At 45.9% G+C, this 26,952-nt stretch overlaps 1 protein-coding gene and 1 long non-coding RNA gene across 2 annotated transcripts; both read left to right on the top strand.

Annotated features, from left to right (window-relative positions):
* Positions 1 to 21,425: 21,425 nt before the first annotated feature.
* Positions 21,426 to 22,611, top strand: LOC120975263 (uncharacterized). The gene is made up of 2 exons (XR_005771049.2): positions 21,426 to 21,562; positions 22,163 to 22,611. It is a non-coding gene; the product is annotated as an uncharacterized lncRNA (long non-coding RNA).
* A 3,377-nt stretch (positions 22,612 to 25,988) lies between these two features.
* LOC141042594 (uncharacterized) lies at positions 25,989 to 26,952 on the top strand. The gene is made up of 2 exons (XM_073511434.1): positions 25,989 to 26,315; positions 26,550 to 26,952. The coding sequence occupies exons 1-2, from the start codon at positions 25,989 to 25,991 to the stop codon at positions 26,901 to 26,903; spliced, it is 681 nt and encodes a 226-aa protein (XP_073367535.1). The 3' UTR covers positions 26,904 to 26,952.

Genomic DNA, 26,952 nt, shown 5'->3' on the forward strand with positions numbered 1-26,952 from the left:
AGGTCAATCAAACAGAAGCAGAGGGGAACGCGGATCCTGGTCGTCCTCCTCCTCGTCCTCGTCATCGTTGTCATCCATGGTGGTCGCCTGCCAGTTCAAATCCAACCCAAAAAAGGGGATCAGACAAGGAAGTAGAGAGAGGATCGGAGCCGGGGAAGGGGAAGGGGAAGTAGAGACAAGGAAGTCGGTGTCGCGCTCAGTGTACTTGCCGGCCTTGAGGTAGCGCGCGATGCGGCCGACAGGGAAGTGGAGCCCGGCCTTGGATGACCGCGACACCGACTTGTTCGCCTTTGCCTTGCCGCGGCCGGCGATGCCTCGGGCTAGTTGGATCTGAGAGTGGGGTGGTGGTGGTGGAAGGCGGGAGCGGCGATTCTGGCCGGAGGCAAGGGAGGAGTGGGGGGGGAAAGGGGAGAGGTGGGCGGCGGAAGGAAGGGGAGGACGGGGCGGCGGCGGAGCGATCTGGATCGGGGCGAGGAGCGAGGCGATGAGGAGCAGGCACGCGGGCGCGAACGGCGGGAGCAGGTGGTCGTCCACGAAGGCGAGGAGGAGCGGCTTGAGGTGGGAGGGGAGGGGAGGTCGCGGCGGGATCGGCCGCCGTAGGTGGCGGCGGCGGTCCAATGGAGGGAAAGGGGAGAGGGGTTACGGTTTGGGCTGCGGGGAGAGGAGTGGTGTGCGGGGGAGAGGAGGAGAGGGGGGAGGAGTGGTGTGCGATGGGTGAGTGGTGGCATTTTGCCAATGACAGGTGGGCCCGCGAGGAATTAGGCCCACATGTCAGTGTCCTCAACGACATGTGGTGTAGGTGAGGGGAGCTGCTTTCGGGTGGGTGTGGGTGGGGAGAGGGTGAGGGGTGTGGGCCGTTGGATCTGGCAGTATCCGACGGTCTCTAATGCTTGATCCGCGTGACATGCCCATTGACCAATCAGAATAAAGTGCAGGCTTTGATGACGTTATGACCATCTAAAATGGTCGTAATCAATTTTCCATTTTTCGAGTGCCCAAAATGAGTTTTTTTGTGAAGGACCTACCATATATTTGTTGCAAATTTGGACCAAATCATTTTTCTAAAATACTAGGTCATATTTAATGCACAATTGATAAAATGGTTGGGTGTAAAAAGTTTTGATCCACCTCTCGTGAAAAAGACAAATTTCCGCCGATTTAGCTAGAAGCGGGTCAAATTTGAACTGTAGCTGCCTTATAGTTTGCTCTTTATTTTTTCCAAAAATCATTTCTAGGTACATAAGTATCTATTTAATCAGAGAAACACCAAAAGTTTTCCAAGATTCAACCACTAGCTAGGAACGGTCATGCCCGCTGTTTTGACCGCATTTTGAAACGGGCATAAAAAATTCAAAAAAAATCAAAAAATTGGAAAACCTACGCATTGTGTCATTATATGTGACCAAGTTATCAGAAAAATAATAAACTTGTAATATGGCAATTCTTTTTAAAAAGTGTTCTCAGAAATGAGCTATCATATGTGAATATTCATGGCTTTCAAGCCAAATGATCAATCTTATAGCCATATTCATGGCATAGTTTGTTCAAATAATCTCATATCATGCACAAGGGGGCATCTTGGAATGGCAAACAATGTTGCCTAAGGAAGTTTTCATTTTCTTTGGACGAAAAATTCATTTACCATTTTTTCGAGTGCCCCAAAGGAGGTTTTTTTGTGAAGGACCTCCCAAATAATTGTTGCAAAATTGGACCAAATCATTTTTATAAAATACTAGGCCATATTTAATGCACAATTGACCAAATGGTTGGGTGTAAAAAGTTTCGATCCACCTCTCGTGAAAAAGACAAATTTCCACCGATTCAGCTGGAGGCGGGTCAAATTTGAACTGTAGCTGCCTTGTAGTTTGCTCTTTATTTTTTCCAAAAATCATTTCTAGGTACATAAGTATCTATTTAATCAGAGAAACACCAAAAAAATTCCAAGATTCAACCACTAGCTAGGAACGGTCATTCCCGCCGTTTTGACCGCATTTTGAAACGGGCATAAAAAATTCAAAAAAATCAATTAATTGGGAAACCTTCGCATTGTGTCATTATATGTGGCCAAGTTCCCAGGAAAAATAACAAACTTGTAATACGGCAATTATTTTTAAAAAGTGTTCTCAGAAACGAGCTATCACGTGTGGAGATCAGTGGCTTTCAAGCCAAATGATCAATCTTATGGCCACATTCATGGCATAGTTTTTTCAAATTATCTCATATTGTGCACAAGGGTGCATATTGTAATGGAAAACAATGTTGCCTAAGGAAGTTTTCATTTTCTTTGGACGAAAAAACCATTTTCCATTTTTCGAGTGCCCAAAAGGAGGTTTTTTGTGAAGGACCTCCCAAATAATTGTTGCAAATTGGACCAAATCAATTTTCTAAAATACTAGGACATATTTAATGCATAATTGACAAAATGGTTGGGTGTAAAAACTTTTGATCCACCTCTCGTGAAAAAGACAAATTTTTGCCGATTCAGCTGGAAGCGGGTCAAATTTGAACTGCAGCTGCCTCATAGTTTGCTATTTATATTTTTCAAAAATCATTTCTAGTTACATAAGTACCTATTTAATCATAAATACATGGTTTGGTGGCGATACGTCGAGGTTTGGACGGTGGCCGAGGGCCCCAACACTAGAGCGCGTAAACTCGCATGCCCGCCGCGTGGTCACCGCGTGACCGTGGTGTTGCCATGTGTTCTGGGCGGCCTAGGCATGTCTAGTGGGTTGGGCACTCCCCAGGTAGGTGCTAGGAAGAAAATCACAACATAAGATTCTCACGAGGAGACCGATCGATGCTCAAACATGAATAAGCAGCCAAGTGTTTGATTAGCGGTACGGGAAATGCACATGGCTAATGGGCGTGAGTTTTGGCTGAGGATGATCAGTTACTAAGAAGACCATCTTCACAATTTTTCAGCTCAAAAGGAGGAGCCTAGGTGGTACTTGCTTTGCAAAGTACTACACTGGACATAAATACGAATGTTGAAACTGGGCTCAAAATAATGAATGGATTGAGCTGGAATTTGGTGGAGGATGGTTATTTGGGCATAGGAAAGCACTGTAGAAAATGGATACCATTTGGACATGCTAAAGTGGTACTTCCTTCACAAAGTGTTTTTCTGAACAGAATAGGAAAATGAATATTTTTGAACTTGGCAAGGAAGGTTTTGTTACATATTTGACGAAGATATGACCCAAAGAATTTATGAGATTTTTTTGGGAATTTTGGGAATGACAGAAATATAGGTTGCTTCACAACTTAGGGCAAAAACTGCCACATGGACATGACACATAGGCAAAACTGATGAGGTGGCGCCTAGTCATAGCAACCCACCACAATTTACAAGGTTATGACCATCTATATTGGTCATGATCAGCTAGAAATAAGGCAGCAGACCAGTGCTATCTGCTTTATGACCATTTCGTGTAAGAAAATTACGACCTTTCTGACCAAAATGGTCGTTATAGTTTAGGGTTTGGAGCCCCCCGAACAGCTTTTGACCAATTGGTCTGAAATGGTCATAGATCTATGACCAATTCTTCCAGGGTCACTGATAGAAGGTCACTAGTTGACATATTTCTTGTAGTGCCTGGCACCCATGGCCCATTACATCTTCAACAAATTCCTGGTTTTTTGGTTGCTGGAGCTGCTGGTGGTACTTGCAAATTAGGAGCTGGTGGTATATTATGTTTTTGTTGTCCAGAATGGACCGCAGTCTTTCTTGTTGATTGATGTATGATTGGTACTTTGCTTGTAGGCCACTCTCATAGTCCCTTGCTAACCAGTAAGCTTGGCTGAGAGTTTTTGGTCTTTGTGGCCTTAAGTTGCATCTAATGCTTGGCTTTAACCCATTGACAAAACTGACAACATAATACTGTTCCTGCAAGTAAGGGTGCTCAGCTCTCACAATGGCCATGATTTCCTCAAATTTGTTATTATATGCAGCAACTGACAGTGTGTTTTGCTTGAGACTATGGAATTTTTCCAGGATTTCATAGATACTATGATCAGCAAATCTATCACATATCATTCTACAAAAATCATCCCAAGGAACTTTTGCATTATCCAGTTGAGCACTCCTGACCCAGTTATCTGCCCTCCCTATGAAGTAAGTAAGAGCCAAATCTACTTTACATTCATTGGGTGTTTGAGCTAACTGAAAGTACTTAGTAACCTGCCTGATCCAGCCCAAGGGATTATCTCCATTGAAACACGGGAAATCTAATTTAGGTCTCTTGGAGATACTTTTCATAAACTGAGCAGCACGGTCAGACTGGTATTGCACTGTCTGATTTGCTTGCGTTTGAGCTTGTGCAGTACTGTTGATATTCTGCAGCGGTTGTTGCTGTTGGCGTTGTTGTTCTACTTGTGTCTCTCCTTGATCTGCTTGCTTCTGTTGATTTTGGTTCTGCAGCGCTGTAACTGACGCCAAAACTGTTGCTTCAGGGGAGGGTGGGTTGGGTTGTTCTGACCGCATGGTACATAGGATGGAAAAAAATTCCTGTTGCACCTCAGCATTCTTCTCCACCAATTGCTCGACCTTTCCCAGTTGCTTCTCCAAGGACTCCACGCTGAGCAACCGCGTGTTGACCTGATCGATCTGATCTTGGACCTTATCCTGCTTCATGCTCAAGGCGCCCACTTCGTCGCGAAGTGTGTCGAGTTCATCAGAGATCTCGTCCATGTGCTTGGTGCGGGTAGGCATAGAGTCCCGCACGGCTCCGGAATTTTACAACGGAACGAGTTCGAAACCCTCGCCGGTGACCTCTCCCTACCGCCGCTGAAATTCGCCTCCGGTGAGCACCGCAGCCGCGATTGACCCAGGCTGTGGGATTTTACTAAGCCGAAACCCAACCACAGCTTGTTCCAATCGATCCGCCTCCGAGAATCGCCTGGCTACTGATACCAATTGACAGGACCAACGAACCGATTTTACACGCAATTCACTCGAACTAGCCCCGATTTGATTATCTCACAGAAAAATAGCAAGGTACAGGTACAGATCGGGGATCAATTCCAAATTCTACAAAACGATCTAGGGTTCTAGAGCTACGCTAGTGGGTACAACTTGTAGAATGGGGAAAGATGCCGAAGGATTGCTTGGCGAAGGAGATAAGTAGCTGCGGTAGGTGCCTCGCACGTGCTCTGCTTCTGTTTGCAGGGGTCCAGCTGTTGACGGCAACAGCGTGACGAGGAACAGGAGACCGTTGGGGACGAGCGCCGTTGATCGTCACTTGACGCCTTCAATCTTGGCCGTCCATTTCCCGGGCGAGTAATGCTTCGTCCTCGCTGAGTATTTCTTCAGTTAAGGTGTTCAGCTCGTCAGTTAACTGCACTTGAGTTGCAGGGTCCTGACATGCCTCGCCATTGCCAAGGCCCTCGCACTGTTACTCCTAGCTTACAGTGTAGCCTTGGTAGTGTCTTTGGCGCTGGTGATCTATGGTTCGTGGGTAATTTATAGGCGATCGACCCATGGAGTTGACACCTAAACCCTAAATGCACCTAGCCCGATTCGTACGGCGGCGCTAGCTTGTCAACGCCAGCATATCTTCACCAGAACGATACATGGTGCTTTATGCTAGCCACTAGCCCCTAGTTGCTTAGCCCCCATGCATGCGTATGCAAATATAGTAACGCACGTTGTGATGTTTATTCCATGAGTGGCAAGATTATTGCCAGGATGCGACTTAATCTTAAGTGAAAAGATGCTAATGCGTGTGCTTAACTTGCCTGCTGGAGCAAGCGATGCCATTGCCAGCATTTCACCGTCCTTGGTTACAATATCTCCCACTAGCTTGTTTACCCACTTCTTTGTCTTGCATTTCGTTCTATAATTCTGTCAATGCAGACATGCAACGCTTTGCACGCGAGCAAAAGTCAGTTGCAGTTGCAGGTGATCGAGCAGTACTTGCCCCGTCTTGATTTATAAGTCCATTTTAAATTTTGACTAAGTTTTATTAAAAAAATTAACCAATAAATTATCAGTAGTACGTACCGCCACAAAAATTATATCCAGACAGTTTCATTTAAGTACAAGTTTCCATAAAATGTTTCATGGCTTTTATACTCCAAAAACAAAGAGTATATCAACATTTTCATTACATCGAGCATCGAGTTGGGACTCGATAACCTCAACTACAGGATTCCCTAACTTATCTTCTTCTCAATGGTGGTTGATAGCATTATACCCCGCAAGGGTTTTCAGTGCCTTTTGATGTAATGCTCGCTCTCAGTTGAGCATTAACTCGGTAAAAGTATTTTTAATTAATCGATGAGGAAAAGCTTTTGCCTCATTTAGAAAAAAAGCTGTGTCTATATCTTCGTTGGCGGACAGCTAGGAGTCAGCTGCTTCTCTCGAGCAAGAAACTTAGAGATGTTTGAACTACCGGAGAAGGCAAAGGAATAGTAATATAAGCATGGAACTATGGAAACAACTCAAATAGTGCGATTGCTACTTCTTTTTGTTTGGATCAGTTATACATGACAGTGCGAGAAGAAAACCATCAGCAGTTTCAGATTTTGTGCTGCTTGCAGGATGCACTCTTGTGCCAATTTCGCTTGCTGGATCTCGCCTACATGCAGTACTGTGTCGTCGTCGAGGATGGCCACCGTGCAACAGCAGCAAACCAGTCGTCCTGCGGGTTAAAAGGAACCTCCTCCTCTATGTACTAGCTGCAGAACCCACTGGTCAAAACGCATGCCCTGTTGTTCAGATGGTCAAAACTGTCAGCTTGTCAACTGCAAATCCTTCTAATCTTCCAAGAAAGGAAAGAGTAGGATGTAGGTTCCTTTTCCCAGGATAATGCATGCATGGTCAGACCAAGACCCATAAGGAGATAAATTCCACAGTTGATTGAAGCAACGTTGCGAAAATAACCCCCCCTCCCACGCGGCACAACCAAGCTTACAAACATCACATAGGGTAGATACAGATGCGGCGCAGCGCCCAAACAAGTTAACATTAATATATCCTGCGTGGATCTTGAAGATGCAGCGCACACATAGGGTAGATGTAGCTAATACATAGTTACTTGTAACGGGTTCGTAATCTCAAATGAAATTGAGGATTCTCCATAACAACTTGATTTTCATCTTCTGGGAGCAACTTGGTTGGGCACATACGTGGCTAGTTCTCAGAAATCTTCAAAGCAGCAACTGTCATCATACAAGTACAACCCAGAGTGTCAGCAACAGAAGTAAAAGAGAAAAAGTATGAGCAACATTGGAACTTCTTCATTTGTTCTTTTTGTAAAACAGGTTATCAAACTCGAGGCGAAACATCAAGGTAAAAATTCTCAATTACAGACAGATGTAACAAACATAACCAACATGGCATGTTAAATTACCAATCGTGATATCTGAATTAATCAATGAGTAAACAAATCTATCCTAGCTTTGATTCTGTTTTACGCATTTAAGTCAATTGATATAGTTCTTCTCAAATATACATTCGGTATATAGGTATATATGCGAACAACTAAATGCTTTGGAATTAGTTATCCAAAATATGGATACATGGGGCACACACCTTCGCGGGACTTCTAAACAATTATCACTCTGCCGGTGTCCAGTAGTTGTGCCAACCTGCCAAGATAAAAGAGAGACAACGTTGCCAACAACGAACAAGAGATAATCAATACAGTAACATCCAAGGGGGTAGTAGTTCACAAACTTTTCTACAAAACAGCTAGTTTGTACTGAACTTTTGGTAACATCAAAGTCTTTTTTTATCCTAAGCCTTTTGTCCCAAACAAGTTGGGGTAGGCTAGGTATAAAATACTTTCACGAGGACTTTCCAGGAGGTCATCCATCCTAATACTACTCTCGTCCAAATGGGTTTCATACCCAAAGGACTGGCTAGTTTTTACGTTGGCTCGCCAAGCCTATCACAACCCTTAGATATGAAACCCTTTCACGAGGACTTCCCACGAGGTCACCCATCCTAGTGCTACTCTCGCTCAAATGGGTTTCATACCCATGTGATTGGCTAGTTTTTACGTTGGCTCGCCAAGCCTAGCTATCACAACCCTCCTCCTTTACCCGGGCTTGGGACCGGCTATGCCTAGAAGACATAGGCGGAGTTGGTAACATCAAAGTCTATTTAAATAAAACAATTGATGAAAATTGGAAACCATGAATCAACACAATCGATCAAGGTTAGAACATAGTAATTAACTAACTCCATCGGTGGTACCCTGTAAAAAAAAGTAACTCCATCGGTGTTAAACGTGTTGTATGTGTGGGTTATAAGCATCTTCATTAGCTCAGGCATTTGACTCTAATAGTTGGTACATGAAAACTAATACAGTATCATATTTAAAAGATCTTATGTTCAAGCCTCGACTTACGTAACTTAAATAAAAACTGTTTTCATGAAAACAAAATGTTTTTCTGGAAGCATCAGGTTTTCGCGAGAAGTACAATATGTGCTTCTGCGAGAAGCACAACACGTGCTTCTGTGAGAAGCATAATTGTGCTTCCTAGAAAAGAAAAAGCATAGCCGGGAGATGCACAACCTTGCTTCCACAGGAAGCACAGGAAGCACACAAAAAACACAACATGTGCTTTTGTGAGAAGCACAGATATATTTCCGCAAGAAATACGGTTTTGCTTCCACGTGAAGCACAACATTTGTTTTCACGAGACGTGCAATTGTTCTCGAAAGCACATCTACCTTTCTACCGAAAAAGGAAAAATGTCCTTTCACAAGAAGCACAACTTTTCTTATGCGAGAAGCACATCATGTGCTTCCCTAGGAAAAGCACAGCAAAAAAGGTGAAAACGCAGTTGTGCTTCTGGCCTTTGATTTTTTTTTCTTCTTTCAATTTTCATTTTCCCAGATTTCATTTTTTGTAAAAAAAAATTTAGTTTTCTTTCGGTTTCATTTTTGTTCTTGTTTTTTTTATTGATTTTTTTGTGAAAAAAGTTGTTGAAACCTATTAACATGTGATCTAATTTCGAAGAACTCAATGCGGAAAATCAAATGATTAAAATGGTTCAGAATTTGGATACACGGTTCAAGAGATGAACCTTATTGAAAAAATAAATATACGAATAAAAACTCCAAGATTGCGACAAGTGACGCACATGTAGTGCGCTGGTGGGATGTGACTTCTGCAAAGATAAGCATTAACTAGTGATTTTGAGGTCCTTCTTGCAATTCTCGCTGCACTTAACGTGCATCGGCTTCGTCTTTGACTTCGGCCCTTGGGCCTTGGGCGGCCTCTCAGCCGGCCCCTTCGGCTTGTCTTCCTTGGGCTCATTCAGCTTGGGCCCCTGGGCCTTGGGCGGCCTCTCAGCAGGCCCCTTCGGCTTGTCTTCTTCCTTGGGCGCCTTCAGCTTGTCAGACCGGGCGGCGGTGGCGGTGACAAGGAGAAGAACGACCGCCGCCACAACGAGCACCACTCCCAGGCGCCTCGCCATTGCAAAAGCCCTCACGGTGTTGCTCCTAGCTTATAGTATGGTCTTGGTAGTGTCTTTCGTTCTGTTGATTATCTGAGATGGGTGCGTTTGTATGCATGGTTCCCATGGAATTTATAGGCCATCGATCAAGAGCATGGATACCTATGTAGCTCACTTGGTACGTGGTGCTCGTCAACGGCGCCGGCCTATCTATCTTGGCCGGGACATAAGTTGCCGCTCGCTTGAAGCGGCAGAGGTTATGCGTTGTCCAGGAGCGACCTAATCTTCAAGGAAAAGATGCTAATGCATGTGCTTAGCAGCCTGCTAGCGGAAGCGATCCCAGCGTTTCACCGTCCTTGATTACAATATCTCCTAGTGTGTTTTAATTACTCTTCACAATGAGCAAAAGTTGCAGGTTGATCGTGTAGTACGTATGTACCAGCTGTTTCAGTGGTATAGACGAACATGACCCCCTCCTTTTTTTGTTTTTTGTTTTTTGGGCAAAGTACATTAACCCGGACATTTTTATTTTAGTACGTGTTCCAAAAAAGAAATAGAAGAATGCGACTATGCGACATTGTATATGTTAGTGGAATGCGACTATGCGAGCACATTGTGGTTATCTGACCACAAGCTCCAAGAACCATAGAAGATTAAAGACACCGTGCTAGTTTGAAAATAAATGTCAGTGCCCAAACAAATAAACTAGCTTCTCGTCGTCATCACTTTGCGCATACTCGGCGTCTCTTGTCAGGCTGCTGAAAACCCCAAGTTAAGAAAATAGGAACAAAATGCAAGGTCACTTTGGGTGGGCTAGCTGCAGCTAGCCAGTATATCTCCCAGGAAAGGAGAGGACAATTTGTCAACGGCTTTACATCGAAAAAACAATAAATGGAACAGGACACAAATGGAAACGACCCTCATATGTACACTCTGATCCCTGCCTACAGGCAATCATCAAGCTCTTAGATCTATTTCAGACAGTAACGTGCAACGTGCATGCAGGGTTAGAAGACCAGGACCCCAAAAGAGCTAAATTCCGAAGATGATCGAAGAAGCATTGTGAAATAGTCACCACCGCAGATAAAGTTTTCCAGTTCATATGCATATATAAGACGAATGGCATCATCTGTGACAGATTGCCACTCTTTCTCAGACACAACCTGAACCAAGCTTATAAATATCTTGCACTATATAGATAGATAGATAGATAGATAGATAGATAGATGCGGCGCAGCGCAGACACCAAGTTAAAATTAATATATCCTGCACGCATTGATCTTGAAGATGCGGCCCACACATAGGGTAGATGTAGCTAATACATATAGTTACTGCTAACGGGTTCGTAATCTCAATAGGTCCTCCATGAAAATCTTGATTTTCATCTTCTGGGAGCAACTTGGTTGGACACATACATGGCTAGTTGTCCGAAATCTTCAAAGCAGCAACTGTCATCATACAAGCACAACAGACTGTCAGCAACAGAAGTAGAAGGAAAAAAGTATGAGCAACATTGAAACTTCTTCATTTGCTCTTTTTGCATCACACTGGTTGTCGAACTAGAGGCCAAAAATTAAGGTAAAATTTCTCACTAACAAACAGAGAAGGAAGCCATGATTATGTAACAAACATAACCAACATGCCATGTTAAATTACCAATCAATGATATCTGAATTAATCATATATATATATATATACACAACAAATGCTCCGAAAATTAGTTGTCCTGAAATATGGATACATGGGCACACACCTTCGCGGACAGGGACTTCTATAGAACCATCACGCTGCCAGTATCCAGTAGTTGTGCCAACCTGCCAAGGTAAAAGAGAGATAATGTTGCCAACAACAAACAAGAGATGATCAATACAGTCACATCCGAGATGGCAGTTCATAAACTTGACTTCAGAACATTTAGTTTGTACTGAACATTTGGTAACGTGAGTCTATTTAAATGGAACAATGTGATGAAAATTGGAAATCGGTCATCACATGGAACGATGGATGTGAGAGATACAATCGGTGGCATAGAAAGAAATATGCATCAATAACAAGACTGTAAATTAACATAATCAAAATAATCTCCGTGCATAGCAATCAGTTTGCTGGTACAGTACCAGCAACACTAGAATATATATATGTGGTCGAAGTAACCATTTTATTGCCAGTCAAAAAGGTAAGTAGTAATGATTTGATACTATATGTGTTCTCTCCACTCTGTCGGTTGAAGCCGCCAAGTGGTGTCCCTTTGTTTCCTTTGGGATTTTCAAAATTGCAATCATGTTGCACTTAAAAGCATGCATGCCTCTTGTTTGTACATAACCTTATATTTTCTAGTTCCTACTCCCTCCGTTCGGAATTACTTGTCGCAGAAATGAATGTATCTAGAAGTATTTTAGTTCTAGATACATCCATTTCCGAGACAAGTAATTTCAAACGGAGGGAGTACAATCCAAAGAGGCCTAAAAATCGATAACCGTAGCAGCTAGCTTGGCATAAAAATGTCAGGAGTTTGAGTAGAAGTCTTGCCTGCGTGGTTGAATTGGGAGCCTCAGCTGCAGAAGCTACTTTGTGGCCGAGCAAGGGAAGCAGGTAGCTAAAACGGGGATTGGCAAGGCACGTATCCTTAAACACAGGATCAAGCACATACTCAGCGCTGACGTTTGGTCCAAACTGTGGGCGTGTACAAGTGTGCACCGACCAAAAACTATGCTGCAAACCGAACAAAACAGCTCTGTCACATTACCTTAATTCAACAGTGTTTGAAATAACAAGGATTTCTTTGGCAGCAAGATTACAAGAAAGAAACATATTTTACCCTTATATAGGATATGTAATCGAGAGCTAGTTTTCAGTTTTATGCATGTACCTTGTTGCTCTTTTATACTCCATTTATTTTGACTATGATCAATAAATTACTTTGTACTAATTAAACAATTGACCGCATCGATCTTTGGATGCATGGGCGGGCCGAGGGGGGTTGGGGGTTCTCCTCTAATATCTAAAATGAACGGGATTTATAAAGGGAGAGAGATATTTTGCATGGAATATTATACTCCCTCCGTAAACTAATATAAGAGTGTTTAGATTAGTACTTTAATGATCTAAACGCTCTTATATTAGTTCACAGAGGGAGTATTACGCAATGCTCACTTTGTCCATCGCTGCAAACAGCTCTGTGCTGTAATGCTCCATGTCCACAACCCCGTCTTTATTGCGCCAGTCGACATGAAGGGCTTCAGATGGAGGCGCAAAGTAATTCGGGGGAAGGGGCCAAGATCCAGCATTCTGCAATGAGAACATTACAATTTTTATCCATGGATTAAGGATTTAAGGATTTAGGGTGTTCACATTAAAAAGGGAAAATGTAACATTTGTATCCATGGATTAAGGATTTAAGGTGTTCGCATTAAAAAGTGTGTGGGGATTGTCTCACCTTTCCAGAGCAACCATCCATGGACGGAGGAGGGTAAGGCGAGTAGCATCGATCGGGGGACCGCTCTGCTCTAGGAAGAGGGCGCTCTTTGTGGAAAGGAGGTGTTGGCAGCGGCGCCTTCTTCTTCTTCTCCATCTCGCTTGTAGGATCCTAGAGCACAGACAAAAACAAAGTGATGAAAGCGGGTTAAAGGTAGGTATCGGCTACAGAAACAGACAGTATGTAATTATCCGTAGCGCTGGTGCAGAAGAAGCAACAGAAATTGGCAAGCCTGTTTATATCAGTAAACAAAAATGCAGCAGCACATGGCAATGCTGTACTAGTAGCATTTGATGCTATTTGCATCACAAAGTAAACATAGAGAAGTTAAAACCAAAAACCCACGAAAAAATGCTACTGCTCGCCAAACTACAGAAGCGAATTTTGGTTTACAAATATGCGTTACGTACGTGTGTGCTGCTTCTTTACTCCCTGTGCCCTTGTATCATCATGATTTAGCGAGGAGTCCATAACATATGTTGCAGCCTAAAAAACAACAATGCAATGGACCATCTGAAACCCTACAGCATGTGTTTAGTTCCAAGAATAGTATTTTCAGGAACAGTTGACCAACCCAGTTACGTTGTAGTTGGTTACACCTAGCTAGACAAATTAAAATGAGAAGATACATAGATCTCTATTAGCAACAAAAGGGTGTTGAGAACCAAGGAACATATTGTTCAGATGCAAACTAGACCCATCCAGATGCAAGTGATTGATCCATAATATATTGCCGAGTGCCAGTTCAAACAGAAAGGGTAACATTTGTATCCATGGATTCAGGTTAAGAAATATGCTAGACTTGTCTCACCTTTTCGGAGTAATCATCCTTGGAGAGAGGAGGGCGGTGTGAATAGTGTCGATCAAGGGATCGTTCTGCTCTAGGAAGAGTGTACTCTTTGTGGAAAGCAGGCGCTGGCAGAGGCGCCTTCTTCACCTCCATCTCGCCTGTAGACTGTAGCATCCAAGAGCACGACGAAACAATGCAATAAATAAAAGCGGGTAAAGGCAGGTTGTGGCTGAAGAAACAAACAGTAGCACTGGTGCAGAAGAGAGAATGCCGGCTTTTGTTGTGGTGCAGGTTGCAGCAACAGAAATTGTCTAAGCCCTTTTATCAAACAAAGATGCAGCAGCACATGGCTATTCTGTACTAGAAGAGGCACCATAGCATGAAAAAGTGGGTACATCGAGATCAAGAAAGGCGCTAACTGTTCCCTAAATCAAGCCGGTCGACTCAACCAAGATTACCTGGCGGATCTAGCTATACCGCGAAGGCCAGGGGAATTTTAACAAATCTAATCGCTAGATGAAAACAAGATATAATACCCCGAACCCCAGCCAGGGACGGCGATGGAGGCGCCGCGCGGCAGGGACCGAGGAGGAGTTGTGTAGGGCACGGGGTGGTTCCACGATCGGTGTCGGCCTGGTAGATCGGGACTCTGGTTGTCAGGTGGGAACAAACCTGACCAAGTGGGCCGCGGGCCGCGTTGCCGGCCCGGCACATGACACACCTTGGGCTGGTAGGCCAGGCCCGCGTGCGGGCACACCACAGCCCCTTTTCTCTGTCAAAAAAAGAAAAGAAACCACAGCCCTTTTTTTCTAATATAAGTATACATTCCCCCCTCAAATCTTTTCTGATGGAGAAGAATGCTTGCTCGGTGATGGCGTCCTCGATCCAGATCCACTCAATCCTGCTGGCGCATGTTCTATGAATGCTTGATGATCACCAGGCAATCTGAACCAGTTACATATGTAGGCATGATCAATAAGTCTAGTTCCTGAATTATGCAACTCACACCGGGAGCAGAGCACGGGATAGGATTTCCAACATTCTTTTCTAGTAAGCAGACAGTCTGACATTTGTACATGATTGATGATTCAGTCCAATGCACAAGTGATTGCAGCACACCCACCAGTTCAGGTTCTGTTAAAAAAATCAATTCGGGTAGATTTAGTGCGCATGAGAGAAATCTAATGATTTCTTCAGATTAACACACACCAGTGATTTGACAGGGATGCCATTGTCACGGACGAGGATTTGGAAGACGGCAACCTGAACCGGCCATGGATGCTAATGATGTGCATGATTTTGATTTAAACTTATGTTGTTCTGAACATCCTTTCAATCCGTATCTGTACCTATCGTTCTGTTTGAATACCTTTTTTGCGACTTAAGTTTCAATTTTAAATCGAGTAATATCTTTCTACTTGTGTTTATCTTCTCAATTAAACTTTTGGAAGGGCACTGCTATACGCCGCTCTAAGCGAGCGGGAAGCATGTGATCGCCCGAGCGACGGTTAAATGGGCATCTATCAATGCAGCCCATTCACAAAGGTACTTTTTTTCTCTCTTCTATTTTTAAAATTATGTAAAAGTCAAATCAACAATAACTGTCTCAGGTAACTAAAGAAAATTATTCACGTACTTGTTTTAAATGATCATGACATTTTCAAAAGTGTTCATTCTTCTAAAAACATGCAATTTTTAAAAAATGTTCGCACATTTAAATAAATCAGGCCATTAAAACATACTCGAAAATATGTTAGTCTATTTTTTTAAACAATGGTGTAGTTTAAAAAGTGTTCACCTTTTTTTATAACAAGAATCATGTAGCTTCAAGAAGTGTTCACGCCTTTAAAAAGTAAAAAAATTATAATGTTGAACACTTTTAAAAAATCAATAATTGTAGCAGCATGCTTGGCATAAAAAAATGTCAGGAGTTTGAGCACAAGTCTTGCCTGCGTGGATGAGTTGGGGGCACCAGCTGTAGGAGCTACTTTATGGCCGAGTAAGGGAAGCAGGTAGCCATAAACTGACATGTCAAGGCCAATAATATCCTTAAACACGGGATCAAGTTCATACTCAGCGCTGGTGTTTGGTCCAATGTGCGCCGACCAAACACTATGCTGCAAAGTTAACAAAAACAGCTCTGTCACATAACCAATTAATTCTACAACATTTGTCTGAAATTAACAAATATTTCTTGGCAGCAAGACTACAAGAAGGAAACATAATTTAATTTGAAATAGCCTTATATCATAGCTAGTTTTTAGTTTTATGCACGTAGCTTGTTGCACTTTTATAGTCCATTTATTCTTCCCATGAGCAATAACTTAATTCGTATACTAATTAAAAGCCAAGAACAAGTAGGTAGACCGATCCAGGTGCAAGTGGCCGATCCATATTGCCGAGCGCCAGTTAGAATGGAAGGGAAATTTTAACATCTGTATCCATGGATTAAGGATTTAAGGTAATCAGATTAAGAAGTGTGTGGGGATTTTCTCACCTTTCCGGAGTAATCATCCTTGGACGGAGGAGGGTAAGGCGAGTAGCGTCGATCGGGGGACCGTTCTGCTCTAGGAAGAGGGCGCTCTTTGTAGCTAGAAAGGCGGCGTCATCCTCTTCCCCGTCTTGCTTGGATCCATCAACACTGTTTTATGGATGTGGATTACATGCTAATCTTATTACAAGGATGATGATGATCAGAGTGACATTCATGATTGAGAACGAGCAAGGAGGCGATGTCCCCTAGATCAAGTCAGTCTTCATCACGACCTAGGTCTAGCCACTCCCATGTCTAGGGTTTCGAAAAAATACTGCTAGCCTGCGGCCCAGGGGCGGATCGGTCTTCATACCTGAAACTCCAATGGCCGGAGATCGTGGAGGGCGGGGTGGAGACGGCGGGGACGCGATTCCGACCGGAGATCGACGAGGAAGAGCAGCCGGCAACGGCGACGCGCGTGACAGAACGGAGGGGGTCGTATGCCGCGCGGTCGTATGTAGGTAGACTGTATTTTTTTCCCCTTGGTTCGAGAAGGCCAGCCATATACTCTTTTTTTTCATGGTAATACATGTCTCATTCTAAAGAACAAAGTACGAGTCACATAAAAACCGACATGACACAACTAAAAAGGTACCAGAACATCTTTAAGCTTGACACCACTGCCCGTCACCTGCCTCCGGAACCATCACAGCAGCCACCGAAGAAAAGAATGACGAATAACCTTCTCACCCGAGCTCGACGCGGCTCCATCCCTGATAATGCAACTTTGCGGACCTCCAAGGTGGCTCACCAAAAGTGAAGCCCTGACCGTTGAACGAATCAGACCAGGGCAACACCCCGGACACGTCATCGAACTCTAGCTCTGGCACCCCACTACGACTAAGACGCTGAAGGAGGAAAACCATACCTGCCATCCACGAACCACGAGCCCAACACATGTTCCGTCTTCCAGATGTCGTCGATGCAGACCACAATCTACATCCGCTCCTGGACTACCTCCCAAGCTCCGCGCCAACGCTGGAGCAAACATCGTAGCAACGGCTGAGCCCGAGGACACGGGTCCACCACGAGGATGCCACCACCGCCACATCATCCTTGTTTGAACAGACTGGTTTCCAAATTCATCTCCAACCATAGGACCGATGGCCTCATGAGCGAAGGATCGAAGAATCTTTATTCAGCGCCGTCATTGTCGCCGCCGAAGCAAAGACGATGAACAACCTAAAAATCTAGACTGGAAGGGAGTAAAACTGATCCACACATATGAATCCGGCGACCCCCTTCACCACCGACGACCGAGGTCGCCGGCGGAGGGGAGCCGCCGGAGGGTGGCGTTGAAGATCGGCCTCTCCTGGCGGTGGCTAGGGTTCCAGCCGCCAGGGACGAGAGGAAACCAGCGATATGGCTCCTATACTAATCACAGAAAAATGCCAGCCATATACAGTATATATTAATTGTTTTTCTTAATTCATTAATTTTAAGGCCCTCTCTCCCCCGAGGCGGCGGTGCCACGCCGCCCCCGGGGAGTCCCCGTCCACACCGCCATCAACCCTCCCCCTCCATTGCCTCCTACTACCGCCGCCGTCGCTGAGGACGCTGCAGGGCGAAGCCCCTGTGGTGAGGCGGCGGCGGCACAGTCCTCGGCCGGCGGTAACGCGTGGGGGCAGCGGCGTCCATCTCCCTCCTCCCCCAACGGCAGTGCGCAGCGGGTTGGCGATGGCCAGGAGATCTCCGGCGGCCGTTGGCGGATGAGATTTTGGCTGTGATGAGATCTGATCTGGGCCCGAGGGGTTTAGATCGAGATCCACTGTGGTCGCGCCTCGTCTCGACGACGGCAAGAGGAGATCCCCCCTGGGTTATCTTCGCTGCACGAGGACGTCCGGGTCTCTTGGCCCGGGAATGGTGGTGGTGGCTGCCTTCTCCATCGAAGGCGGTTGGCCAGGCTCGTAGTGATGGATCTTGGATCCCACTATTAGCACCGGCGGCGAGTTGGGGAGACATAGTCGCCGGTGAAAACCGAGCCGACTCCGGTCATGGTGGGCGATGGCGGTGTCTACGTTGTTACCTTGATGAAGGTATCGTCAAGCAACTATCGTCAACCTGCTCGTGCCGCTCTGGGATAAATCCTAAGATCACCGGATCGGACGATGGCGGCGCTGCGGTGTCGTGTTCCCTCTTGGGGGCATTGTTTGTGGAGCGGCGCCGGATGGAAGAGGCATGAGGTGGTGTGGCGTGCCTTCTCTCGCGTCGACGACGGCGGGTCTCGGCGGCATGTAGTAGCGGGGTCTCGCCGGTGGGCGTGTGATGAAGCGCAGGATGGTGGCGTTGTCTGGTGTCGCGGTGGCGTCGACGGCAGCTAGACCGGCCAAGGTAGATGCAGCAGTACAGCACTGAAGATGGATTGGTGGCAGGTGGCTGCGGCGGCCTCATACCCTCGGCAGGTGTCCTGGTTGAGGAGTGCGCCGGACTGGTGGGTGCCCCATACCCGGCAGGCGTCCTGGTTGGAACCTCAGGTCTTAGATGTTAGGTTTGGCTGCGAGGTCTGTTTGGTATTAGGCCCAGATTATCAGCATTCCTCCATCAACTGGATAGGAGTAGCGACAGATGTTGCCTAGATGGTGGCTTTAGTCTTACTGGTGTATGACTTTGTAAGGTCTTATGTGAATAATTAATAAAATGGCTGCATGCATCGTCCAGATGCAGAGGCCGGGGGTCCTCCTTCATTTCTACAAATACAGTATATATTAAAATTTTCCACCTTTAGATGACCAGCCGTACAAAACACAAAAAAACACAAAGGTCCTTGGGTATATCAAACCCTGTCTTCTTGCTGCACTCTTCGTCGGTATGTTGTGAGCAAAAAACTAAATGCCGCCTCTAGATCTTCAGAACACACCCGGTCACTCGGAGCCTAGGATAAGAGTAACGTTGTTGACGCGGCGGCCAAGTTGTTGCTCGGAGCTAGAAGAAATCGGCGACAAACTAAAATATTTTTATCCCGGAGAAGAAGGTGACGAGGATGACGAGCAATCATCACAGGTCCGGCTTAGATAGAACCAGGAGTCCTTACCTCACAAGCTTCCTGACAAAGCTGAAGTTAGTTGTGCTTTAACGATTGGAGAAGTCAGAAGACCAATACACATATCATAGCCATCCACTTCACTGCCGAGAACCACCTACATGAAACTTAGACAAAAGAGGGCCCTTGGGTCTTGCCCTGACTGAAGCTTCACACGCTCTTCGCCGATGCTAATCACCACCGCCCGAACAAGGAGAAGACAAGGTAACCTTATTCCACGCCGTCAACGACGCCATCACCTCGCCACTATCGGTCAGACACTGAGACTAAACCCTAACCAGGGCTAGGGAGACCCAAAATCCACAACCAATCCTCGGACTATGGTTCTCGCCACCGTCAGCTCAGACACCGAGACTAGACCCTAACCAATGCTAGGGAGACCGGGGTTCTCGCCACCTTGCAGACACCGGAGCTCGGAGGCAAGGGGAACCAGCGGCGGTGGCTAGAGGTACGAGGAAAAGCTAGTCTCCTTTCTTTCACGAGAGGAGATAGTTATGGTGTAATAGATTGTATTACATTCTTTGACATATCAATCATTTCATACTCCCAACCATGAACTTTGGAGAAACTAGAGAAAATTATTTTTTAATGACCTAGATAAGGGGAAAATTAGCCTTTTGCCGCCCCCAGATTTTTGTCATTTACGTCCTCCCAAGGGTTTTTGTCTAGCTCCGCCACTGGTGTACATCAGTCGATGTGGCGGTGGCTAGATGTTGGTCGGGATCATGGATCCCACGCCATGCTTCCTTTTGAAACATAGTACAAACGCAAGTACGCATGAACAGTGGTGGGTCAGGATTCGCAGACCAAACAAGCCAAACTTTTGAAAATAGGGACCGAATCATAATAATACATGTATTTCGTTAAATCTGAAAGTTTAAAAGCATAAAATAAACATGCACACACACACGTGTATGGGGTCATGGGGGACACAAGGCTCCTACCAATCCCCCTGTCTCCGCCATTGCTCACAAACACGCACGTACAGGCATACACGTGCATCATATCCTTATGAGCACCTTGAGATTGTCGAAGTCATCGCACATGCCTCATAGTCGACAGTGGAGGCTGCGACAAACTATACTTCCTAATCCTAGCACAACATGGAATAGGCAACGCTTTCAAATTCTACACTTGACTCAGTTTGGGCATCATCAGAGCCAGCTAGGACACGTGCACCTCACATTTTATTGTTCCAATTGCATCTAACTTAGTATGGGAACTAACCCAGTGCACCCCTATGAATTTGGCAAGTTCAGATTACTTCCAACATGGTGCATGCATGCATGCTGCCCTGGCCTAAAATGCAGATAGTCTTGCTCGCCATGAAAACCCACACAAGCACCTTTGACCTAAACTATCCTAGGCTTCTCTTTTACAAAAGGGCTTTGCCGCCTGCTCCATTAACCATAACCAAGCATCAACTACATTTTTCCACATCGGCTACACTTAATTCCTGTACCAAAGCGTGAAAAATACATGTATTTCCTGTACCAAAAAACAAAAGAATAAACATCAACTACATTTTTCCACATTATTAATATGTTAGTCAAAAAATAAATGACAAATCATTGCATATTTAATAACACTATAACATGGAACTACAAAAGAAATACATTTAGGACATATTGCGCTGTTTAGGCACTCATGACCTTGGGGTTTGGGTTAGATGAGCACCATGCTTGCTCAGTTTCAGTACGCTCGTACATTCGCTGAGATTTATTTTACTGGACATTAAATAAAAATGTCCGGCCTAATTATTTGCATATATGAAACCTACTTTTATAGTGAGGTCTATTAAAAATGTTCATACATTTGAAACAAAATATAGACGATTATAAAAAAACTGACATATATCAATGATATGCTCGTGTATTTGGAAACTGTTCATGGTTATTAAATTTCCTGCATATGCCGCAAAAGGGAATATATATATATATATATATATATATAATAAAAAATAAACAATAATAATAGGTATGCAATAAATATTTAAATTTAAATAAATAAAAGCATATTTACCGAAAGTTAATTTGAAATAAAAATAAATTAGAAAAGAAAATGCAAATGCCTTACTGGGCCGCCTAACACAGCAAAGGTTGTGGGCCGTGACACCAAGGGTCCTGTCTTTTTTTTCGGCCTCACTCACTCGCGTGCGTCCCATCTCTCTCTCCAGTCTCCAGTACGATACGAGGCGACAGGCGGCGGCGGCGGCGGGCGGCGGTGACGGTCGCTGCATAACCTACCGGACGGCGGGTGCGTGCTCCCCTCTCCCACCTCTCTGTTGGCGGCTGTGGGAGTCGAATCCGGACGGTAAGTTCCTCCTCCCCCTCCTCTCCCAGCTCCCAATTCTAGGGTTCTTGTAACCGGCTAGATTTCTTGGATCCGCTCGAGCTTCTGATGCGGTATGGTGCATGAGTTCCACGTAACCTTGTGATCAAAGTCGATGAAGAAATCTTGAGTTTCCATCGCATCATATCAACTTGCCGCCCTGAATAATCTACCTGAACTCAAGCAAGTGTTGCTCAAGGGTGCCAATGGTGACACAGTTTGCGAGTAATCTTTGCCCCTCATCCAAAGAGACATTGCCGTTGTTTGTAACTTGTTTTGTACATTGCTGGTGTGTGTTGGCTGTGAGCCCTGTTCATGTCATGCTGCCAACAAGCCTGTTACTGTGTGCCAGCCCAGAAATAAACGAGTTCGCTGGATTACACCACTAGAAATATATTAAATTAATCAGCTTCAACTTTTGTTCCTTCCAAAGGGTGCTAAGATTCGTTTTAATGCTTATTATTTCACCGTATGTTAAATTGGTCGCTTGGTATAGGTTGTGTGGCTTATGAAAGTTGAAATTCAGTTTATAGCTAATGGTTTTCATCCGTTTTAAATTGATCAGTGTCATTATTGCTGCAGGTCAGTAAGCACAATGCCACTATCAAACGAAGTCTTACCCGCTGTGCTGGCCCCAAAAGTTATTGCAGCACGTCATCAGGTCCATGAGCTCATTGATTTAGTAGCAGAGGTTTCGGCCGAAGTCAGGCTTCGACGCTGTGCTATCGGCGAGCGCAACGCTGGCCAAATCATGGGTGCTGGGAACTTGATGGCTGAGATTGAGGGGGCCCATCGAGTTCTTGTGCATTAAATACTTCTATATCTCATAGCTATGTGTTTTTTTCCTTTAATTGGTAGCCTTTTAAGGAGCTTTTAACATTAATTGGTAGACTGAATTGATGCACTGTTTCTATTGCTTATGTTCTGTATGCAGTAGGGCAGAGCTGTACAAATGCTCTTATTCTTGTATAGTAGTTTCATGTTATCCAGGAAGTACCCTGTCGTGGAATTGTCACGGCAGATGTCCTCGAGCTAGGACTTAGTCGTGGAGCCATCGCAACTAGGAAGCTTGAAGGGGTTAATGTGGGACAAGGAACACGAGGGTTTATACTGGTTCGGCCCCTTACGGTGAAGGTAAAAGCCTACGTCCAGTTGAGGTGGTATTGATTAGGGTTACGATCACCAGGGAGCTAAACCGCTATGCCCAGCTCTCGATCAGATTGTTCTTCTCCCTAAACCGCTGCCGGGTCGTCCCTTTATATAGGGAGGCTGACGCCCAGCAGCCCTCAGAGTCCCGGGCGGCTCATAAGAGTGTCCGGCTCGGACTCTCAATCATACTTGCCTTGTACTACAAGTTCTACCATAATACAATTGTAACTACGGGCCTTAAGCCATATCCGGGTCTTAAGCCCATCTCTGGCCCACCGTCTTCAAGCTTGGCTCCGGGCTTCTGGTAATGACCATTAGAGTAACCCGGCCCCTCCTGGCGGATGACTCTAAGGTCTATATCCTCAACATTAGGCCCCAGATTGATTTGAGCCGGCTCATGTCAATCTTCAACTCTTTCGACAGAAAAAAATCTCCGGCTTACCTTTCATGTGAAGGCCATAACCCGGCGTGACGTCATCCTCTGGACTCCGGATAATCCGCTGTGACGTCATCTTCCATTAAGCCCGTTTTTTATTCCACCAGATCCGCAACGGATCTTTGCCTTTACTGTCATCCCGAAAATCGAGGCGTCGTGGGGGGGAGATAATCATGCCACGGTCTCCTTGATTCTCGCGCCCGCTTTATGAGCTCGCCTTATAAATAGGCCGGCCCGACGGCTTCTCTGCCACTCTTCTTCCTCCTCGCGCCGCTGCCTTTCTGCCTGAGCTCGCACTCCGCCGCCGTCGTCTCGCCTCCGGTCTTCGTCAACCTTGGCCGCTGCATCACCCTGATTCGGACCAGACAAACGGCGGCGACTCCCGCACCTTTTCAGCTCCGGTAAGTCCTTACTACCCCGTAGAGTAGATCTGCAGTAGGGTTCATCCACGTTCTTCGTGTTTGTCACCATTGCCCGCAAGCTTCGGTAGTTCTCCTAGTTACTGCCCCTGCTTGATCTTAGGCCTGCATAGAACTAGTGCGGTGGTTGTTTTAAGATCCATTTCACACGCAAACAGCCTTCCTTGTACTGCATAAGAACTTTGTTCGAACCCAAGAACTCCCTCGCTTCGGTTTCTAGGTCTAGACATTTTTTCTTTTGCCCGACCATTTTGATCCAAAAATGTTACTGCAATATGTGAAACCTGTTTTACCATACTTAGTAAAAACTACAATCATTGAATCTTGGCGGCTTACAATTCCGGTTTAAAGAAACCACGCGCCATAGAATCTTCCGACTTAAAGAAAAACCATGCTTCGTAGAATCCTCCGGCTTAGCTGTGATAAGGCCGTAGATAATCAATTTATTCTGAATGCCCCTGCGGCTTAAATAACCCACTGTACCTGAGTATATATCATTAGTCCCCTTCATAAGCCGCCACCTTAGTGTTTGAACTGTAGATCTCCGGCTTATAATTAACCCAGACATTTTCCCTTTTTGTCATAGACCGTCAATTCTCACCATGCCTCCCAAGGCTCCCATCACTTGCAACTGGATGAGGTCCAACGTCACCAACGAGACCCTAGCAAATTTTGTTAAGTCCGGATATCTGCCTAAGAAGGAAGTCATGTCCTACTGTGCCCCTGACCCGTCAGAAGAGAGACCACAGCCGAAGGACGGGGAGGTAGTGATTTTCGCGGACCATATGAGCCGGGGCTTCGCACCGCCCGGCTCAAAGTTTTTTAGGGACGTGCTCAGCTTCTTCGACTTGCGGCCTCAAGATATAGGACCCAACTCAGTGTCCAACATTTGTAACTTTCAAGTCTTCTACGAGGTTTACCTTGGAGAAGAACCTAGTATGCTGCTCTTCAGAGAGCTTTTTTACTTAAACCGCCAGAACGAGTGCGCCAATGGGCCAAGTCTGGAATTAGGTGGTATCTCCATCCAGTGTCGTAGGGACTGCCTTTTCCCTTACGCAGAGCCGCCGAACCACCCAAAGGACTGGAACATGACTTGGTTCTACTGCCAAGACACATCCCCGGCTGATGAAAGCCCGCTGCCCGGCTTTCGCCCAACACGTCTGGAGCCGACTCACCCATTGTCGGACAAGTTGACTCAAGCGGAGCGCCAGCCTCTGCTCCCCACTATCAACAAAATCAAGGCTCTCCTGGGCAACGGTCTGAACGGAATTGACCTGGTCCGGGTCTGGATCTCATGGCGGGTGATCCCATTGAGCCGCCGCCCCGGCTTAATGTGTGAGTACACAGGACGAAAGGATGACCCTCAGAGACACAGCCGCAATAATCTTCCAGAAGACGTTGCAGAGGAGGAGACCAAGGCTCTTTAAAACGAGAGTCTGGCAGACTGCGGAAGGACCGGGTTAGCCCCCTTCTGCAAGACCAATCCAGCCCCAGCGGTAAGCCGCTGACTTTAACTTTTTATCTTCTGCAGTTAACCTTCATCTGAACCGTTTTAAGAATTCATCATTGTATTTTTCAGGCTGATGATAAGTTCTGGCGGGTCAAATATGACCATGAGGCGGCCAAGAAAGCCAGGAAGGCGAGGAAAGCCGCCAAGAAAGCCGCCCCTCGCAAAAAAGGAAGCAGGCCTACTGCTTCGGAGCTGATGCAATTAAGCGACAGCTCCGAGTCAGAGGTAACCCCTAAGCCTTTAAATCCTTGTTCTATCTGTTGTCTGTTGCTGTCTGCCTTATCAACACTTGCTCACTGACAGGATGACACCGGCGCCAGTAACCCGGTGGTTGAAGAGGTAATGTCACTTTCCTCCGACTCGGAGCCCTTGCCACAGCTGAAAGTCCGAAGGGTAACCCGGAAAGTAAGCTTTTCTCATCCCTTAGCTTACCAAGACCCTCAATTTATTTTGAAGCGACAGGTTCATGAAAGCCGGCGTCACACCCGGACCAACAAGGACACCGACCTCTCCGCCGGGTTACCCGACGCAACAAGGAAGCGTCGAACTGAGGTTTTTTCTCACTTGTACCCTTTTCATCCGTTGGCGGGTGTTATCCGTCAGCCACTCAATTCTTCTGACTCCAATTATCAGGAGACCTCCCCTTCTTCGGGCGACTCTATGCAGTCGAGTCTTCCGACTTTCAAGACCGCGCCCAGGTAATGACAACCATCTTACATTATATTTTTCTGTACTTACTCTTTGTGTGCTTAACACTTCTGTCCTTTCAGTGCCCAGGCAAAGCTCACCAAAAGAGCAAAGAAGACTAGATCAGCCGGAGTGCCGGATTTGCCTGAACCGGAGGTGACGGCTCAAGAACCGTCAGCTGCCTCCGCCCCCGAAGCCACCACTCCAATGGACACGGCACCTGAAGCCACTGCCCCAACTACCAAGGCAACGACCGAAGCTGCGGTTAACCCGGAGGCCTCCGGCTCAGCGCCACCAGCAGACGACCCGGACGTGGTAATCACCCGGACGGAGTTTGTCGAGCCGGGGAGACTGACCGTGTTGGCCAAGTGCTCCGCCAAGGGGGAGTTGCTGCAGCCCCACCGGGCAAGTCTGGACCTCTCCAACTACGCCAACCTGAGCATTGGAGAGCTCGTCTCTGGCTACATCAGCCAAGTACACAAGAGCCGGGACGCCGAGGTCGCCATGGTAAACCAGATCCAGCAAAAATCTGAGGTATCCTTCTGCTATCTTTTTACTTACTGCATAGTTACCTTTGCCATGCTAGCCCCCAAGTCGACGACTCATGATTAAATATGTTGTAGACTTAGGTTCCGGCTTACTCCATTGAGCCGGCAGTATGTAAATAGATACGTTCAATATGCATTAGCCCCCAAGTGCCAAGTGTTTTTGCTTGGAAAACGCTTGGGACTTATATAATGACTGTTAATAACCCGGAAATTTATGCAGGCTGTTGGCAAGAAGCTAGAGGCGGACCTTGCGGATCTCAAGAGCCGGCTGAAGACGCAGGAGATGGAGACCCGGAAAGCAAACGCCAAGTTTATATCCAGCATCGCCGCTCAAGAGAAACTGAAGACAGAATTTGATGCTGAGCGAAAAGCCTGGGCCGAAGAGAAGGCCGCACTGGTAACCCGGGCAGAACAGGCGGAGAAGGCTCTCTCTGAGAAGACCGCCGAGCTCTCCGGCCTAAAGCGCCAGGTTTCCCAAATGGTGGCCGCCATCTTCGGTAAATCGCCTCACCGGCTCTCATCAATGTTAGAATACTTATATCTCATGATTCATCCTTGTCGCCGACTTACCTGATTCTGCTAAACAGGTCCCAGAAGTGCCAACCTCAACCAGAGCGTGGTCA

The sequence above is a fragment of the Aegilops tauschii genome, chromosome 3, assembly GCF_002575655.3.
Source record: "Aegilops tauschii subsp. strangulata cultivar AL8/78 chromosome 3, Aet v6.0, whole genome shotgun sequence".
Lineage (NCBI taxonomy): Eukaryota > Viridiplantae > Streptophyta > Magnoliopsida > Poales > Poaceae > Aegilops > Aegilops tauschii.